Source organism: Lolium perenne, chromosome 1 (assembly GCF_019359855.2).
Source record: "Lolium perenne isolate Kyuss_39 chromosome 1, Kyuss_2.0, whole genome shotgun sequence".
Lineage (NCBI taxonomy): Eukaryota > Viridiplantae > Streptophyta > Magnoliopsida > Poales > Poaceae > Lolium > Lolium perenne.
The window spans coordinates 57,224,502-57,243,557 of NC_067244.2; the positions used below are offsets into that span (position 1 = coordinate 57,224,502).

The 19,056-nt window shown below is 47.4% G+C and overlaps 3 protein-coding genes and 1 non-coding gene across 4 annotated transcripts; 3 read left to right on the forward strand and 1 right to left on the reverse strand.

Moving 5' to 3' along the window:
• Positions 1 to 1,274: 1,274 nt before the first annotated feature.
• On the forward strand, positions 1,275 to 5,421 carry LOC127293175 (phosphoenolpyruvate/phosphate translocator 3, chloroplastic). The gene is made up of 9 exons (XM_051322746.2): positions 1,275 to 2,074; positions 2,195 to 2,317; positions 2,460 to 2,612; positions 2,709 to 2,794; positions 3,637 to 3,721; positions 3,814 to 3,933; positions 4,026 to 4,094; positions 4,849 to 4,978; positions 5,075 to 5,421. Exons 1-9 carry the CDS (start codon positions 1,682 to 1,684, stop codon positions 5,149 to 5,151), a joined length of 1,236 nt encoding a protein of 411 aa, XP_051178706.1. The 5' UTR covers positions 1,275 to 1,681; the 3' UTR covers positions 5,152 to 5,421.
• Positions 5,422 to 6,738: 1,317 nt separating this feature from the next.
• On the reverse strand, positions 6,739 to 11,089 carry LOC127293159 (phospholipase D alpha 1). The gene is made up of 3 exons (XM_051322739.2): positions 10,842 to 11,089; positions 7,444 to 9,352; positions 6,739 to 7,367 (listed from the first exon to the last, which is right to left on the reverse strand). The coding sequence occupies exons 1-3, from the start codon at positions 10,947 to 10,949 to the stop codon at positions 6,934 to 6,936; spliced, it is 2,451 nt and encodes an 816-aa protein (XP_051178699.1). The 5' UTR covers positions 10,950 to 11,089; the 3' UTR covers positions 6,739 to 6,933.
• A 4,892-nt stretch (positions 11,090 to 15,981) lies between these two features.
• On the forward strand, positions 15,982 to 16,053 carry TRNAP-AGG (transfer RNA proline (anticodon AGG)). Its single transcript has one exon. It is a non-coding gene; the product is annotated as a tRNA-Pro (tRNA).
• Positions 16,054 to 16,350: 297 nt separating this feature from the next.
• Positions 16,351 to 17,290, forward strand: LOC127293182 (embryo-specific protein ATS3A). Its single transcript, XM_051322758.2, has 2 exons — positions 16,351 to 16,615; positions 16,714 to 17,290. The coding sequence occupies exons 1-2, from the start codon at positions 16,505 to 16,507 to the stop codon at positions 17,158 to 17,160; spliced, it is 558 nt and encodes a 185-aa protein (XP_051178718.1). The 5' UTR covers positions 16,351 to 16,504; the 3' UTR covers positions 17,161 to 17,290.
• The last annotated feature ends 1,766 nt before the right edge of the window (positions 17,291 to 19,056 follow it).

The window sequence follows — 19,056 nt, forward strand, 5'->3', positions numbered from 1 at the left end:
GTACGCCGAAAACGCACCTTATCTTTATAGAAGGCATAAATTTGATTACAGGACTACCACAACTAGTTGCGAACAACGATCGTAGTTCGGCTCCACCTAAGCTAGTTTGAAGACAACCACCACCGAAATTACAACTCCGACGCAAAAGATCCTATCGTAAGAAGAACACCCAAGCCATGTCTCTCTCCACGTCGGTCACCTAGGAAGAACAACTGCTCCTACTGAACTCTTCTTGTCAACGCACCATCAAAGGAGAAGATGGCAGGACTTGGTCGGTCCCAAGAAAGGCGTCGTCTTGGACTCTACGACGACGTCATACATAGTGCCCCAAACGATCAACCATGGATAGGGATGAGCACTGGAGGAGCGCAAGAAGATATGACATGCCATGTCTCCAAACGCAATGCTCCCAACGGAGCGACGACATCGAGATGCCGCCATTGCGCTGATTCTACTCCGAACCTAGGCAAACCAAAGCGGGAGCGGGAAGTGCCGACACACCTCAACGACGCCTCCATGGAGGGGAACGATGCGCACGGGGATGCAGCCTCCAAACCACCATCTGCACGCACCATGCCACCACCACGCTCCGTCAGGCCACTCCTGGCCGACGACCATGCAAAACTCCTAGCCCGTGAAACCCAAATCGGGCCTAGGAAGGACCCAGATTGCCGCCCCCTCCGCCTCCTACTCAGTCGCCAGCACCACCGAGGGGCTCCGCCGCACGTCCACATGCCATAGCGCCAGGGAACTCCTCCCTGGACGCACTCCAGGGCCGCCTTCGCCTCACCCCGCGCCGACGAGCCACCACGCGCCCGCTTCCGCTGCCTCCTTCGCCTAGCTCCGCCACTCCTCAACGCCTTCCCACCGTGCTCCGGCAAACACCACCAGCTCCACGCACCCACGTCACATGCGTCGCCCTGGAGACGTCTCCCACCGTGCGAGAGAAACCCGTCAGGGCACGCAGACTCTACCCTCTGCCTTTAACGGCCGAGGCGTGGCCTACCACCGCCAGCGGCAACAACCGAAGAAAGCAGATCGACGTCGGCCTTCTAGGGTTTCGGTGGGGGGCCTCCGAAGCCGAAGCCGCTCGCGGGAGTGACCCTAGAGGGAAAAGGCAATATATAACGACAAAACAATTCCCACACGACATTACAAACCAAACCCCACGTGAGCTGAAACCATCCCTGGACGAAAACATGCGGGAAGAAGACGCCTGCCATGCTCTCCGAAGCGCAACCAGATTTGGAATTGCCAGATGGATATCAGTAGGCGTATCCCACACCGTAAAAGATTCCAAGAAATTAAAACCCCGCCGTCGTCGTCGGAGAAAAAATCCGAGCAACGTCGGCCAGAAAAAGGCAAGCGCTCCGTGTAATCCCTCCTTTGTTTCGTGGAAGAAAACTGCTTTGATGAGAGCAAGATGGCGGCAGGATCTCGTCTTTACTCCGCTCCTTCCAGCACCTTCTCTGGCGTTCGCAGCGAGAGGAGGACGGCAGCGGCAGCGGCCGCGTTTGCGTATCTTCTCCCCCATCCCCCGCTCTCCATAAATAGCTCCGGCGTGTGTAGGGACCCCGGCATCGCCTGCTACTGCTACTGCCACCTGTGTTTCCACCGAGATTCAGTTGGCACAGTCGCGCAGTGCGTTTGAATCCAAGAACCGGCGGAGTTGGGCCGCGAGATGCAGACCATGGCGGCGACGGCGGCGTCCTCCTCTTCCTCCTCCGTTTCTAGAGCCTGGGCGGCGGTGCGCCGGTGCCCCTCTCCTTCCCTGGCCTTGCGGCACGCCGCGTTCTCCTCCTCCGCCTCTTGCTGCCGGGTGGCGGGCGGCGGTGCGCCGGTGCTGCCGCTCAGCATTCGCGGCGGCCGCCTGTTGCTCCCATGCGCCTTGCTCCCCGAAGGCGGCAAGAACGGCCCCTCGACGAGAAGGATGACGGTGGCCGCCGCCGCGGCGGCGGCGTCGCCGTCTGCCGAGGGAGGCGGGAAGCCAGCCATTCCGCGGACTGTGCAGCTCGGCGCCATGATCCTCGTCTGGTACCTCCTCAACATCTATTTCAACATCTACAACAAGCTGGTCCGTCCCCAATCAATAACCATTCCCCTTTATATTCTCTAGGATTGCAGATCGTTTCTTGCTTGATCCTAATCCAATTTTCTGAGTTTGCATGTGATTAATGATGATGATGCTACGCAGATTCTGAAAGCGGTGCCCTTTCCTTACACCATCACCACCTTCCAGTTCGCATCCGGCTCCTTCTTCATCACTCTCATGTGGCTGCTGAATCTGCATCCCAAGCCAAGGCTCTCCCTTCAACAGGTGAGACACAACACTTGCCTTTTTCGTTTACCTGATCCTGTAAAAATAAACGTGTTTCCTTTTCTGTAACAGATTCCTGTTTCATGTAAAGCTGTAAAGTAATGTAAATAAATTGGTACTCTTTTAACTGTTGGTGATGCAGTACGCAAAGATCCTGCCTTTGGCAATTATACATGTGATGGGCAATGCCTTTACCAACATGAGTTTGGGCAAGGTAGCCGTCTCCTTCACGCACACCATCAAGGCCATGGAGCCCTTCTTCTCTGTTCTATTCTCCGCGCTGTTTCTCGGGCAGGTATTTGATTTCAGGCTCCTTTAAGTGATCTATCGTGATAAATGGAATATGCTGAAAGAGTTGAATATGTTGTCCTCAATTGTTTTCTTTTTGCAGGCACCTTCTATACTGATATTAGGTTCTCTCGTGCCGGTTGTCGGTGGAGTTGTACTGGCATCTATGACTGAAGTGTCTTTTAACTGGTTAGTGGTACATTTTTGCACCATTTCTAAATTTCCAATGTCAAAGGACTAGGGAAACATTGGCTTCGTAATTACCCACTTTGTACGTTATTCTCTCTGTTCCATATTAGTTGTCACTGATTTAGTATTGACAACTAATATGGAACGGAGGGAGTATATAAATATGCAATGTATGACACAGTCCATTAGTTGAGTCAAGCTTATTCACCATTGTTTTTGAAAGAAAGGAACCACTAGTTCAATTATTAGCAATTGAGCTAGTCTTGTATGTTTGAGTACCTACTGCAGAAAGTCACCTTTGGAGCTAAACATTTTTATTGATGTTTCACTCAAAAGTCAAAATGTTTTTTTATTGAAAGTGAGGTGTCAATTTGAATAGATCGTGGTTAGGTTACAGCTGTATACATTAGCAAATATGGAAACGACAATATTTTTGCAGTTAGTTTACCTAAACTAATGCAACATTTCTTTTCGCGATACAAAACATTGGTTTCTTGTGGTCTTATTCAGAGCCCTCTTTCAATAGAAATATTGTCATTCTAATTTGAGCCTTTTGAGTACCTACTGCAGAAAGTCACCTTTGGAGCTAAACATTTTTATTGATGTATCACTCAAAAGTCAAAATGTTTTTTTATTGAAAGTGAGGTGTCAATTTGAATAGATCGTGGTTAGGTTACAGCTGTATACATTAGCAAATATGGAAACGAAAATATTTTTGCAGTTAGTTTACCTAAACTAATGCAACATTTCTTTTCGCGATACAAAACATTGGTTTCTTGTGGTCTTATTCAGAGCCCTCTTGCATAATGTATAATTAATAGCTGTGTACTTCGTGAAAACAGGATAGGATTTTGGAGCGCCATGGCTTCCAATGTTACAAATCAATCACGGAATGTTTTCAGCAAGAAACTTCTTGCTGACAAAGAGGTGATTTTACCACTTTAGTTTTTTTCACTGGAGACTCGCATCATAGGAGCATAATAAATATCGTTCCCCTTACACATTTTTTTAACTTACAGGAAACACTGGACGACATAAATCTCTTTTCAATTATGACTGTCATGTCATTTTTGTTGTCGGTCCCATTAATGCTATATGTAGATGGCATCAAGTTTAGTCCATCTTATCTACAGAGTACTGTGAGTATCGCTAGCTTTCAAAAGCAGATATGGATTATTTATCTCTTCTTTCGGCTAATCTTGATCTTTCAAACACTGTACCTTTCATACAGGGTGTAAATCTTCAAGAATTATGCTTGAAAGCGGCAATTGCTGGTACTTGTTTCCATTTTTACCAACAGGTGAGCTAATCTTCATCAAAAATCAGTTCCCGCGAGAAATATGTCATAATAAGTTTTGGGGGCTCTACAAATTACGAAGGTTCTTAGGATTATCCATTAGGCCATCTCCACTGCTAGACACTTACATAGACTTGCTGATAAAAAAAAAATGATAAAATTGGAAAATCATCTAAGTGCCCTCTCCTCAATGTTGGGTGTTAATTAAAGAGTCTAATTGCTGGTTAGGAAACAAACTAAGTACCCGTCTCTCCAATGCATGAAAAATATGCGCTTAATTACAGATGGGTTTGTTGTAAGACTTGTACGCATCTGTTGGACTTTCTGCTTTCTTTTTTGTCGTCCTGGATAGCGCCAGATGCTTGTCAAACCAGATTTGCGCGGGAAAAAAAGCTGGGGCGCTTGGCGACAAGTTGAGCGCTAACACAATCTTTTCCGCTGGTATTGGACCGGAAGCGAGTGTAACGGCTGGGAATCCTATCCTAGCTCCTGGCGTTAGCGCCCCCGTTAGGGATGGCTTTAGTAGCTTTAGGGGTTGGGTTTTTTCCATTTTGTATTACGATGGTGATTAGCTTTTGAGAAAACGGTTATATCTTACCTTTAGTGGTATTGGATGAGTGGTCCTGCATAATAAATTTCATGACGTGAAATTCAACTTGTACCACTTCTCTGTTTTCCCCACTTGATATATACCATGACTTTATTTAAGTTTGTCTTTAATTACCTGTAACAAAGTTTATTTTTGTTTCTGAGGCAGGTTTCATATAGTTTATTGGCCAGAATATCCCCTGTGACCCATTCTGTTGCGAACTCTGTCAAACGGGTGGTTGTCATCGTGTCGTCAGTTATCTTCTTCAGAACTCCTATTTCACCTATAAATGCCTTTGGTAACTCCATCTCCAATCGACCCCATCTTACCAGAAGATTCTAACAATTCACACTCTCGTTTATGTATCTGAAATATGTTGTTTCCTTGACTGCAGGAACTGCTCTGGCTCTAGTCGGAGTTTTCCTGTACTCTCAGTTAAAGAAAGCAAAACCAAAGACAAAGACTGCATAAAGATAGCTTACATAAAATAAAATTAACTGCAGAAGGATCAGGATCAGGGGAAATGGACTGCTTTAACTGGTAGCATACACTTGGCTTTCCCCAGTTTGCGTCCACCATGTTCAATCATCTTCTTATTTGGCTGTTACTACCTTGTATAGAAGATTTTTCTGAAGGTTGTGGTGGAGCAACAAAGACATAGCATTGTCAAAACTTTTTACAATTGAACAATAATTTTGGCATATACTTCTGAAAGTTTCAGTATAGAATATTGACCTTTTACACCGATCCTCTTATAAATAAACCTTAACATGTGGATGAAACTTATACCTCTGGTGCAGTCTGCATCTGTTGTTTTCCAGGCAAGTGCCACCAGATGCATTATTGGTCAGCGTCTAATATGTTATTCATTCCATGACTTCTGCTAAACATTGTTTAAATACCTCAGTGCTACTGACGTTCAAGGTTCTAACTTGTCAAAAGGAAAGTCCTAATATTCAATAAGATTCAGTGGCATCATGAAAGCAAGACCATATCTAGTTTCCATACTTTCTAATTTTGTCCTAATGATCATGTTGCTTTACTCAATGGACTGAAATGTTTAAGTGCCATATTGTTTTGGTATATATATTGTCAGGTGTATGATCCAGTGACTTCAAATATTGTTATGCATTTGAAATTTTAAGATATAGCAACGATTTAAACTTATTCATACATATATATTTGGTTTCGTGTAATCAAATATGCATTATAAAGTTAGTGGCTTGTATACGGAAATGCACTTTTGATCCCATGTGCATATGTGCAACTTAAGTATGGTTCAAAAGTTCTCTTTTAGGGAAAATTTGCTCACTAGGCACTAAATTAATTCTCCAGGTGAATTAGAAACATCCACATCAATTCAGTTCCTCACAAAATAGATAAACATGTTCTCTTTTTAATTCATTTTGCTTCAAAGAATGAACATTCTGGACATGTACTGGGTGAAACAGATGGTCCATCGGTGACATTCAGTGGCCATAATAACTTGTCGATAATTTCATAAAATTGATGTTCTCTTTGTGGACAAGGAGCTAAGAACATATGCACCATAAAAATAAGAGAAGTTTGACAGCAAAAAAAATAAAGATGTGGACTGAGAGAAGCTTTTATTTCTGATTCAGAGTGAAAATCAGAGGACTGTGCTTCTCTTCACACAACTTCGTGTTCAAGATGAGGTGGAGAAGAACTTCAGACAGATTAGCTCGTACTCCAACCATCCAATAAAATCGAATTTACGCCACAGATAACTTTGAGAAGGAAAAAAGTACAACATGATGAAGTCTATAGTAAGGAGTAGTTTTTTTTTAGTCCATATGTATGATGCCTTGATAGTGAAATCTAGCAAAATAATAATAACATAGTACTTAGCTGGTAGGAGTAGTTCTCCATGGTTATCCGACAAGAAGTAACACACATTGAGTAGAGTAATCAAGCAAACAGACAATCATGCATGAACTAAATAAAAAAATCGAAATGAATTAAATCAAATTAACTTCATAAAGTACTCCTACAGAATTTACCTACAGTCACTATAAGATAACCATAACTCCAACGTCATCATTTACAATAGTACCATATGTATTGGTGGATTTTTTTTATTCTCTAAAATTATCCAAAAATAATCTAGTGCTGTTCTTATTCAGAATATTCAGATGAAACACCAAATGTCCAGAGAAAAACCAAACAGATACTAAAAGAAAGAAAGAGAAATCAGTTCAACGTGATCCAACGACAACTGCAGAGTTAGTGCTTCTATGTGGTAAGGATGGGCGGGAGGTAGTCGGACTTGGCGCCAAGGATCCGAGCCTCGGTGTCCGGGAAGAACTCCACCCCGGGCAGCTGCGTCACGGCGCCGTCGCTGGTGACGCCGACGGGGTAGGTGAGGAGGTGGCCGGGGAGGTCGCGCTCGGGCTCGCCGCCGGCGTAGAGGTCCCAGTACCTGTCGGCCATGGCGTTCACCTTGCGCACGCACTCGACGCTCTCCGGCCTCTGGAACGTGTCGTCGACCATGCCCATGTGCTCATACCACAGCGCCATCCTGAACCCGTGCACCTGCCCCCTCGCCGGCCGGCTCGCCGCCAGGTGGTACGGCTGGTACGCGCCCATGGCGATCTCCGAGTCCCGCGCCCCGTCCATGGACCTCTGGTTGATGTTCGCCGACCCCACGATGATGTACTCGTCGTCCACTGAAACGAAACACAGAAACAGTCAAGAACACTGAAATTATACAAGATTTTCGGTTCCTGAATGTGCGGTACGTACCGATCATCATCTTGGTGTGGACGTAGATCATGAACCGGCGGTTCTGCTGCGCCTTGAGGTAATCGGTGTCAGGGTCGGCCGGCTCCGGGGGCTCGTACTCGCCGGCCTTCTTGGCCTCCCGGTTGCCGAGGCAGAAGAAGGTGAGGTAATCCTTGGGATTCGCGTCGATCCCCTTGGCCTGGATCGCCTGCGCGATATCGGTGTACATCATCTCCATGGTCCTCCTCTGCCAGTCGAGGATCGCCTGCACGGAGCCGCTCGCCGGGATACCTTCCGGCCACATGGGCACCACGACGTAGATGGTGAACCGCTCGCCGGCCTCGATCTTGCTCACCACTTTCATCGAGAGCTCCTTGGGGAGGAGGTGGAGTGCGCCGACGTCGTCGGGGTTGATGCCGTCGGGCTTCCAGCAGTAGGAGCTCCCCAGGAAGTACTGGTTCTCGATGTAGATGAAGTTCTTGGCCCTCCGGATGGCGCAGATGTACGCGTCCTGGATGCTCCGGTCGATGATCTGGTCCTTGCCGCTAACGAGCCCGGCCCTGGCCGCGTCCTCGGGGGTGTCCGGGAACCCGAAGGCAGCGCCGCCGTCGATGGACCGGAACAGCTGCACGTTCCACGTCTCCCTGTCCTCCGCGTACACGACGGGCGACGGCGGGATGATATCGTCTGCGAGGTCCCGGAGCTGGACGAGCAGGTCCTTGCCGCCCTGCTTGCGCCACCGCTGCTCGAAGTTGTAGAGCACGTCCCACGCCACGGGGCCCTCCAGGCGGCAGTGGATGTCGTGCCACGGCTCCCTCGGCCCGCCCTTGCCGATGACCGCCGTCGCGAAGTTGGGCTGGTGGAAGTCGTCGTGGTGGGCGCCGTCCAGCGTGCCGAAGAGGGGGTGGAACGGCGTGTCGTAGCGGCCGTCGCAGAGGTCGAGCCCGCCCACGAAGCTCATGATACGCCGCCGCCTCGACGCGTGCTGGGGCTGGGGCATGTCGTGGTCGACCACGACGATCTTCTGGTGGTGCGTGAACATGGTGGAGATCTGCAGGTCCTGCACGATGCTGCCGGAGTCGTCGGGGTCGCGGGGGCAGAGCACGCAGTGCACGTCGGTGCCCTGGAAGAAGTTGAACGTGTCCTCGTCGTGCGTCCCCATCAAGCCGTCCTTCTTGAGCGCCCCGACCGAGGTCCGGTCGTCCCAGACCAGCATCAGTACTCTGACGCCTTCGCTGGCTTTCTTCTTAAGCAGCTCGCCGAGCGTGACGCCGCCACCCGGCGGCTTGGGCCGGTTCGCGTCCCTGAGCAGCGTGATCTCCGTGTACACCGACCATCCCGTGATGTAGATGAGGTGCTTGGCATTACTAATGGCGGCGAAGATGTCCTCCCAGCAGCGGTGCGGCTCGTAGTAGCGGCCGTCGTCGAGCGGGATCCTGGGGATGAACCCGTCGGGGATGTGCGCGTCCTGGTAGAGGGTGACCTTGCACCCCTGCCGCTGCGAGAAGAAGGTGTAGGGCACCCCGGGGTGCTTCCCGGAGCGGATGCCGCGGCCCCAGCTGTGGTCCTTGGAGATGTCGAAGTACTGGAGCTTGACGTGGACCTTGCCGCCGCCCTCGACGGGGTTGCGGCTGTCGTCGCAGAGCGGGAGCCACCGCTCGACCTCGTCGCCGCCGAAGATGTCGCGGACGGGGAGGTAGCCGGTGCCCACCACGGAGGCGCCAATCGGGTTCTTGGCTTTGATGGTGACGAGCACATCGGAGGCGAGATGCGCGCAGTAGATGTGGAAGGATTCGAACCAGCGCGGGCTCGACGATTCGTCGGTCAGGGTGCGGGTGCGGCCGATGCGGGCCTTGCCAAGACCCACCGTGGCATAGAGCTTGCTCGCGCCTTTGCCTACACCCACCGTGTCCTCGATCCCCTCCACCAGCTGGTGTTCCCATTTTTGAAATTAGTTGAGCTCTCAGTACGATATCATCATATCACGATGAGCTCGAACAATGCGCGCAACCATCAAAATAATCAGTACTTCAGTTAAAGGAGTCCATTTTGATGATTTCCCGTTGTATTTTGGACATTTTTAATGTATATATTGTCATCAATTGGAAGGAATAAACGGTCAACAATCCAAACAAAAACATAACCATGCTACAACAGTTTAATCAGTATTCAACAATACCACAATTCATGAACATCATGCAGTTCTGAAGATTGGGACAGTCTCACCACTCTTACGTAAAGTTCGGTCAATTTGGTCAATTCGGTTACTTGGGATAAATGACCAAATTAACCAAACTAAATCCGGTCTGCAAAATTTGCTACCCAATTTGTTTGATCGGTCTTTTTGGGTTTGATGTCGGTCTTTTGGTTTCGGTTTTCAATCATCAGTTTCTCTACCCACCCTAAGGTCAAGCACTTCTTTGTTCTCTCACTTCTTCGTCTTCCGTCCTCCTTCCTTTTTCCCGCTCCTACGGCCACACATCGTCCTACTTGACGACAACAAAGCAATCACTCTCTAAGGCAAACCTATGACCGTAAGATGCAGATTTACCCATCACTATATACACAATAGTTTAATGTCATAACAATCCGCCACTAACTATTCAATTTTTTTCTAATATGCATTTAAATTCAAGATTCACCCTTTCTCCAACCCGTTCAAGACATTGTCTACCCCCCCCCCCCCCCCCCCCTTCACAATTTTCGTCTCCCATGTTGGCCTCGATCTGTATCATCCTAGCCACTAGGTTATTTTGTCGCTGTTTACTCCTCCGCTTGTTGAATCAAACAAGCCTTACTAAAAAAACAAGGGCAACCAAAACCTTAGCGAAAGATTGTTTGGAAACTTTTTGGGTGAAATTTATTTGAGCTTAAACTAAAGACATCATACTTCAAAAAAAAGACACCATAAGATAATAACCTAGATGCCGACATATATTTAGAGTGTAACTATGTCTCGATCTACCAAGGATTAACTAACTCTAATTAAATTGTATATATGTGTTCATGTACCGCCTGGCATTGAAAAATATAGTATCGACTAATTCATGTTGATTTTATAAAATTCTATGTATCTACATAGTGTTGTTCACGGTGATATGATTGTTTGTTTACCTTGTGTTAAAAATTATTGTGTATATTCTTAGAGTTCAAAAGAATATAAATTTTGCATGGATCAAAACATCGGATAGACGATTTTCGATGTAGACTGAAATTAGTTTGGCAAAACGGACAAATCACGCACGGTGGCAAGGTGGAAACGAAAATAAAATGAATAAACGCACGATTATAGGCCACAACCACAATCTAGACAAACTGAATTGCGAAATATACAGCTAGGGCGATCACACCGGTTAATTTGAGGCAACAATTTCCGATCGAACGACACGTAGAGCCGGTCGGATGAATTAGGTACATACCTTTCGGAGGAACTGCGGCGCTTGGCTGCTGGGCCTGCTGGTGTTGGAGAGCTCCTGGGCCTCGAACACGGTGACGTGCAGCGTCCCATGCAGCAGGATCTTCGCCATTGGTTACCTCTTCCTCCGCCGCCGCGCTAGCTCCGAGAAGAGACGTACGTCGGATGGGTTAAGAGAGGAGACGAGAATGATGTATGTGCACTGGAGGTGCGGTAGTCTTGCGGTGGTGGTGGCAAGAAGGAAATTAAGGAGGGAGATGTGGAGCCGGTCAGAAATAGGAAGTCGATCGGAGAAGAAGACCAGCGGACCGACGGACGGACGGACGACGCGCGCCGCGCCGCCGCGTACGTCGGAGCAGCGCAAGCAACTCGGACATGTCATGCACTGCATGTCTCTGCATGTTCCGTGCTAAGCCACGACGCACATGTCAATCGATCTACGAATATGCCAAATGCCCATCTATACCGCACGCCGTGCATGGAGGCCGAGATATACCGTACCGTCAATCCGTCATGCTTTGTTCTTGCCGAGCGCGCGGGCTGCTGTTTTAAGTCATGCACGTGATTATCGCTCGATCGTGTTGCACAGCCTCAAACTTGATGTTGCAACGAATAATCCCAAAATAATGGTGTGCAACTTCAGTCTTTAAAAAATGCTGAGCATTATTTCGAATCTACATTTCGATATAAATTGAGGCAACAATGGTGCTCCCGATCGAACAACACACGCAGAGCCGGGCGGAGGAAAGAGGGACATACCTTTCGGAGGAACTGCGGGGCTTGGCTGCTGGGCCTGCTGGTGTTGGAGAGCTCCTGGGCCTCGAACACGGTGACGTGCAGCGTCCCATGCAGCAGGATCTTCGCCATTGGTTACCTCTTCCTCCGCCGCCGCGCTAGCTCCGAGAAGAGACGTACGTCGGATGGGTTAAGAGAGGAGATGAGAATGATGTATGTGCACTGGAGGTGCGGTAGTCTTGCGGTGGTGGTGGCAAGGAGGAAATTAAGGAGGGAGATGTGGAGCCGGTCAGAAATAGGAAGTCGATCGGAGAAGAAGACCAGCGGACCGACGGACGGACGGACGGAGGACGCGCGCCGCGCCGCCGCGTACGTCGGAGCAGCGTAAGCAACTCGGACATGTCATGCACTGCATGTCTCTGCATGTTCCGTGCTAAGCCACGACGCACATGTCAATCGATCTACGAATATGCCAAATGCCCATCGATACCGCACGCCGTGCATGGAGGCCGAGATATACCGTACCGTCAATCCGTCATGCTTTGTTCTTGCCGAGCGCGCGGGCTGCTGTTTTAAGTCATGCACGTGATTATCGCTCGATCGTGTTGCACAGCCTCAAACTTGATGTTGCACCGAATAATCCCAAAATAATGGTGTGCAACTTCAGTCTTTAAAAAATGCTGAGCATTATTCCGAATCTACATTTCGATATAAATTGAGGCAACAATGGTGCTCCCGATCGAACAACACACGCAGAGCCGGGCGGAGGAAAGAGGGACATACCTTTCGGAGGAACTGCGGGGCTTGGCTGCTGGGCCTGCTGGTGTTGGAGAGCTCCTGGGCCTCGAACACGGTGACGTGCAGCGTCCCATGCAGCAGGATCTTCGCCATTGGTTACCTCTTCCTCCGCCGCCGCGCTAGCTCCGAGAAGAGACGTACGTCGGATGGGTTAAGAGAGGAGACGAGAATGATGTATGTGCACTGGAGGTGCGGTAGTCTTGCGGTGGTGGTGGCAAGGAGGAAATTAAGGAGGGAGATGTGGAGCCGGTCAGAAATAGGAAGTCGATCGTAGAGGAAGACCAGCGGACCGACGGACGGACGGAGGACGCGCGCCGCGCCGCCGCGTACGTCGGAGCAGCGCAAACAACTCGGACATGTCATGCACTGCATGTCTCTGCATGTCCCGTGCTAAGCCACGACGCACATGTCAATCGATCTGCGAATATGGCAAATGCCCATCGATACCGCACGCCGTGCATGTAGGCCGAGATATACCGTACCGTGATGCTTTGTTCCTGCCGAGCGCGCGGGCTGCTGTTTTAAGTCATGCACGTGATTATCGCTTGATCGTGTTGCACAGCCTCAGACTTGATGTTGCACCGAATAATCCCAAAATAATGGTGTGCAACTTCAGTCTTTGACAAATGCTGAGCATTATTTGGAATCTACATTTTCTTTTGGCAGGACAAATCAACATTTCGATATAAACCTTTGTTTTAGAGGATTTCAATACAAACCTACCTTAGCAAATTTGCACATTGTTTCTAGAATGTGCAACTATTGATTGCTATGGGTGGGACAAACTTCGGGACATGGATCTAACATCTTAATCTCCTAAGCATTGGACACTCCATTTTTCTATATGTTTGGAAACATGCGGTTTAAACAATGTGTATATGTTTTTGTAAGTGGCATTTTCAAGAAAAAGTTGTTATAGTTCTCAACGCAAGTCGGTCTAAATAGTGGATCCAAGCGGATCGAGCTGCCTCCTCCCCTACCTCCCCACCCCAGCGACTAGACACACACACATTATGTAATGTTTGACTCGCATACTCAAAACTTAAAACCCAAAAAGATTATTATTTATTTTTCTCTTCAACTCTAAGCTCGCCTACGAATATGTATTAGAGGACTTCCATAAAATTTGTTGAAGTTTCTGCTAGAAAAGTCAATCCTAAATTTGGGATTTCTTCACTGACCCACATAACCAATATGGACAACGATGCCAAGAATCATAGGTATCAGGGACCATGAAAAATGGTAATAGGGAACTAAAAGCCTCAAATTAGTGCAATCTAGAAGTATGCATTTTCAATACTCCAAATTGGTAGGAAAAAATATTGCTAAAAGCCTCAAATTAGTGCACTCTAGAAGTCTGCCTTTTCACTACTCCAAATCGGTAGGAACAAATATTGATCATCACTTAAATGGTATGTGAGATTGACCGAGTCTTTAGTGAGAGATGATCCATGCATATGTCCTCATTTTGTATCTTAAACAGAAAGAAATTTGAGTTATATGATCTAGCCCTGTGCGGATTGTCATTAGAGGTGCTTGGGTCATACTGTCATTAGAGGTGCTCTATGTGTCCAACATTCTTGTAAATAGTAATTCTGGTTTTTCTTTACTTATGTACATTAAGAAACATGTAGTGCTCTTGAGCTGTAACAAGTTGACCTAAAGTGCTTTTTAGGTTGACAAGATACTGAGACTTGTTGCAGTTGGCACTACTGTGTATTATGGTGATCATGTTTTTTAACATGCTAGTATTTAACAACCTATTCCCTTCACTGGCAATTTTCACTGATTTTATGTATATATTTCCATAGCAAATATTTGGGTGTGGCCGGCTGGATATCACCACCCTAACTATGCACAACTAGATAATGGCCCACGTGTTGCTGCGGACTATAGTACAAACAATAATTACTAAGAGTGAGCTAAAAGGAAAAACAAACTTGTACAAATATAATTAATTACTCAACGTTTACATTTTTACAATAAATTATAATCATGAACATATTATACCCGATAAACCGAAAGGTCGCTTATAGTAGGAATATATACTACATTGTGATTCATAATGTATTTATATTATACTGTATATGATGATATTTTATTCTTTATGATTTCTCAAACTTAGTAAGGATTGAAGTTTGTATATATTTATACGTCTTATTTATTGGAATGAAGGTACTCCGCAGTAAAAAAAATCAAAGTTAGTCCGGAAACCCTTGTACATTACTGAAGTCCAAGTTGCACAAATGAAGAATGGTGCAATTTAGGCATGAGACACAAGGATTGAACAAGAAAATCTCTAGATAAGCCATCTACTAGTGTTCACGATATTCAAAGCCTAGGTCTACCAAAAACCTAGTCCAAATATAGAACTACGGTCATGTAAAATCACTGGTGATTCAATATGTTGGAAAAAGTATATTGGATGCACATTTTCCGATGAGGTAGTTGAGTGTTCTTAAATAAGTGCAACCTATATAAATAACTAGACAAAAATTTGAAAAGTATGAACCCTAGTTGCAATTTTCTTGATGTGGTTGCTGCACATTTCCATAAAAAAACTATGTTTAACAAAAAGTGGAACATATAAGTAAGGAGACAAGAAAAAGGACAAATATGTACATAACCTTTGGGATGCATATCTCTCGGTGGGGTAGTTGCGTATTTCTAAAAAAGTGCTACTATGGTGTGTTGAAAAATGCAACCTATATAAAAGTAGCACACAAGAAAATAAAATACACATAGTATCTAGTTGCAATTTTCCCAATAGGAATATTTCACACTCAGAGATGTACACTATGGTGTAGCAAAGAGTGCAACCTACAAATAACCAGAAAAAAAACTAGTTGCGGGGAAGGAAAGGAGAAGAATATAATTGCACAGCTCTTTTTGCTAACGCGCGGGGAAGGAAAGGAGAAGGATCTAATTACCTACCGTCAAAAAAGGAAACCACCTGGTGGTCGGATATTGGTCGGAACTTGACCGAGGCATCAAAAATGGAATGGCCTACCGTCAAAAAAGGAAACCACCTGGTGGTCGGGGATTGGTCGGAACTTGAGTGCGCGGGAAGGTCTGAGCGGTCGACCGCCTAATCAGACCAAAATAAATGACAATACATCTCCTATCTGCATTCTTATCGATGGAGCCACTTTTCTCGATGGTGTGGTGAAATTTTTTAGCCTATAAATAGCAATATGAAAGAAGGAAAAGAAATAGTGAAAAATTAAACTGGTTTGCATGTTTATCAATGAGATAGTTATATGTATTAAGAAAATTCAACTACGGCTCGTTCCAATGCTCGTATTCGTCGCTAGATGGTCCAAAGATCAATCTGTAATTGTATTACCTTTGGTGTTTTTTTACTGTTGTTGATGATTATTAATAGACGGGTCATTTTCCGCATTAGAGAAAAGTCTTTCCTAGTCGAAAAAAGAAGAAACAAAAATGTTGTGCACAATTTATTCTTCTTTCCATAGTTAACAAAAGTATGCTACACGAATTTTCGGTCCATTCTGTCGCAGCAGCGGAGCCCAAGAAGTCCCGTCGCCATGTAAACATTACATGTTAGCTGCACTTATAATAGCGTTAGCCAAAACTCTAGATACAACAAAGGGCATTTGGTCTAGTGGTATGATTCTCGCTTAGGGTGCGAGAGGTCCCGAGTTCAATTCTCGGAATGCCCCAAATTTTGAACCGAATTTTTTCCCCTCTTTCTCTCCAATGCCGTATTTTTTAACCGAAGCGCATCATGGGGTACATCGTTCTCAGCTTCATAATTTTTCGGAGCTCCTTCCAGAACCATGCCAGCTTGTTGTCTCTCCATTTTCTTCCACACTAGCAAAAACAGAGGCTCTCTGCGGCGCGTGTACCCGGCGCTGGACGCTTCTGTCCGTCGACCTGCGCACCACATCAGCGCCGAGCAAGACGACACACGCAATCCTCGTGTCCGTCAGTGACTGAATTGGCGTGACGACGCTAGCCCGCTCGGCCGCAGCCATAGTGCCAGCGCGCATCTTGTCCATATCCCAAGCCCTGACACGCCATCCTGCCGCGCCACTATTTACCATCCTGTGTCCGCCTCGTCGCACTGCGTAGTCCATCCACTTCTCGCGGTTCCGTCCTCTTCCGGCAACAATGGCGAATCCCGGCGCCGGAGCGGCCGCGTCTCGCATGGCGCTGCTAGCGCTGCTGCTCGTCGCCGTCTTCGCGGGGTCCTCCCTCGCGCAGGCTCCAGGCAACCGCACCGTGAGTTTTCTTGCACGCTCACATCTCGCCGTGACATTCCAGAGGCTGGCAACCAACGACTGCTCTCTGACGCGCGCTGTTTTTGGTTTTGCGTGCAGGTGGCTGCTGCGGCGGCGGCGCGGACGTGCAAGTACACGGTGAAGGTGAAGACGAGCTGCGCGTCGCCGCCGCGGACGTCGGACGCGGTGAGCGTGGCGTTCGGGGACGCGTACCGCAACGAGGCCTACGGCGCGCGGCTGCCGGGCGGCGGGCGGGCCTTCGAGCGCTGCGGCGCCGACACGTTCCACGTCACCGGCGCCTGCGGGTACGGCGTCTGCTACCTCTACCTCCGCCGCGCCGGGCGCGACGGCTGGGCGCCCGAGTGGGTCCAGGTCGCCGAGCCGGCGGGACCTGGGGCCGGGGAGAGGCCCGCCACGTTTCGCTTCGGCGAGCCGCTGCCGGACAATGTGTGGTACGGCCACAACCGCTGCCCCAAGGCCGCGCGCACGGCGGCGGCGAGGACGAACACCTCCTCTGTTGATGCGGCTTCTTCGCCTCTAGGCTAGGCGGGCTGATTCCGCTGGCCTCACCAGTCACCAGTCACCACTCACCAGGCACATCCTGACATCCGTAGTCACCTTCCTGTATGTAATTGGCATCCACCGAGAATAATAATAAGCAGATTTCATGTCTCCATGGATAACAATTCAAAAACGAGGGCACATTCAATCCCTCCTGATGCCCCAAGGCCAAGGCCGTGCGCACGACGGCGGCGGCGGCTCGGACGAACACCTCTTCCTTTGGTAGCTGGATCCAATTTAGAGCCATTTCCTTACATGACTCGCTCTTATCTAGTGATTTGTGTGATTGTCTGGGGCTGTATTAATTCTTACTCGTGCCATATTATTTGGTTGCTATTTTGGTCACACACATGTAGTATTTGCTTGCCACATTGAAATACGGTGAGCTTAACATACCACACACAACACACAACACACAACACAGATTATATGGTCCATTAGCAATATACTACATATCATATTGACATATAACATAGTAGTATGCATGAATGCATCAGATTACTAATAGATAAGTCTTTCGAGCATATTAGTTACACCACATCAGCAAAAACAGAATGGTTAGTGAATATTGCTATTATTCTTGTCTGCCTTCCGGATGAGATTGAAATCCCCTCCAACCACCACTGGGTATTGACTGGACGTGACCACATGAGTTAGTTCCCCCAAGATCTCCTCCGTGCGTCGATGGTTCGTCGATCCATAAACCAGGAAGAAACACCACTTCAAGTAGTTGCTTCGCTGGAGTATAGAAGCGGAGATGTAGAAGGTTCCCTTCCTCCAAGCTCCTACCTCAAAGCAGTGTCGCGGAACCCCAAGAGTAGGCCACCCGAGTGCCCATCCGCCGGTAGCCAGTTCCACGCGCACTAACCCCCAAACTCGAGGCTCCGCGGTTCTGCGTCGAAGAACACTGTACGGATCGTCTCCTGTAGGCCGATGAGGTCGATCCGCTCACCCCTCATATAGTTTTGAGCTGCGTCCGACGTCCGTGCTCACCGAACCCCGTATATTATAGATTAGGGCCCTCATTGTGACATAATATGTTTGGCTTGTCCCTTACGGACCGTCAGCACTGTCTGCTTTGAGCGTTTCCTCGGCGGCTTGCAGAAGTACTTACAATTCAGAACTTGTTCATGAAGTGAGTTTGACTATCCTCCATGATAAACTTGCAATAAGGAGAAATTCGTTCAAAGTAGAAAGACGTATATTATACCCAAAGCCCCAGCTGATTTAGGTTGCAAAGGCTGCACCAAGTAGAGATCACAAGTGTGCCAAATTAAACATGAGACAGCCACACGGCTACATCTATATGCACTAGAGAGAGGACTCTACAGAAAGCAAGAGGAATTGGTATGACTGCTACAATAAGAACCAAGGGCGTGCTTACTGCGGAAACTCCAATTGTAGCCCGAGCTACATGGCTCCTATTTTTTTTTGCAAAATTTGAATCTAACAATTTAAAGTTTCAAAAGAAATCTGAAAAAAAATCTAGATGTAGTTAATGATGTACTCTACCACTCTGCAAAATCTCAGGATGAAATACGGAGTACTTTATATTCGAGGCTACAGTAAAATGACAAATTCTGACAAATGTTAGAAGTTTCAAAATGTGCACTGTTCACTGTTTCAGATCTACAGATTTTTGAATTTTGCACAGCCCAAAATACTCAGTCTTTCAAATTGCTTTTTTTTTTCACAGTACATCATTGTCTAACTCAAAAAAATTTGTTCATATATTTTGAAACCATGAAATACCATTTTCCAATTTTTTTTTTAAAATGAGCTCCATGTAGCCCGAGCTACAAAATGCCACACTCCTTACAGTCCACATAGACTACAAGATAGTATTCAAGGTTGCAGGGTCTGGCAGCCGGAGCAAAACCA

Bases quoted from the DNA above. Each gene is read 5' to 3' on its own strand.
- LOC127293175 (XM_051322746.2), top strand. From the start codon at position 1,682: ATGCAGACCATGGCGGCGACGGCGGCGTCCTCCTCTTCCTCCTCCGTT. The intron at 2,795-3,636 runs GTTAGTGGTACA...TCGTGAAAACAG, and splicing joins ACTGAAGTGTCTTTTAACTG to GATAGGATTTTGGAGCGCCA. The intron at 4,095-4,848 runs GTGAGCTAATCT...TTTCTGAGGCAG, and splicing joins GTTTCCATTTTTACCAACAG to GTTTCATATAGTTTATTGGC.
- LOC127293159 (XM_051322739.2), bottom strand. From the start codon at position 10,949: ATGGCGAAGATCCTGCTGCATGGGACGCTGCACGTCACCGTGTTCGAG. The intron at 9,353-10,841 runs GTATGTACCTAA...TGGGAACACCAG, and splicing joins CGCCGCAGTTCCTCCGAAAG to CTGGTGGAGGGGATCGAGGA. The intron at 7,368-7,443 runs GTACGTACCGCA...GTTTCGTTTCAG, and splicing joins CCACACCAAGATGATGATCG to TGGACGACGAGTACATCATC.
- LOC127293182 (XM_051322758.2), top strand. From the start codon at position 16,505: ATGGCGAATCCCGGCGCCGGAGCGGCCGCGTCTCGCATGGCGCTGCTA. The intron at 16,616-16,713 runs GTGAGTTTTCTT...TTTTGCGTGCAG, and splicing joins AGGCTCCAGGCAACCGCACC to GTGGCTGCTGCGGCGGCGGC.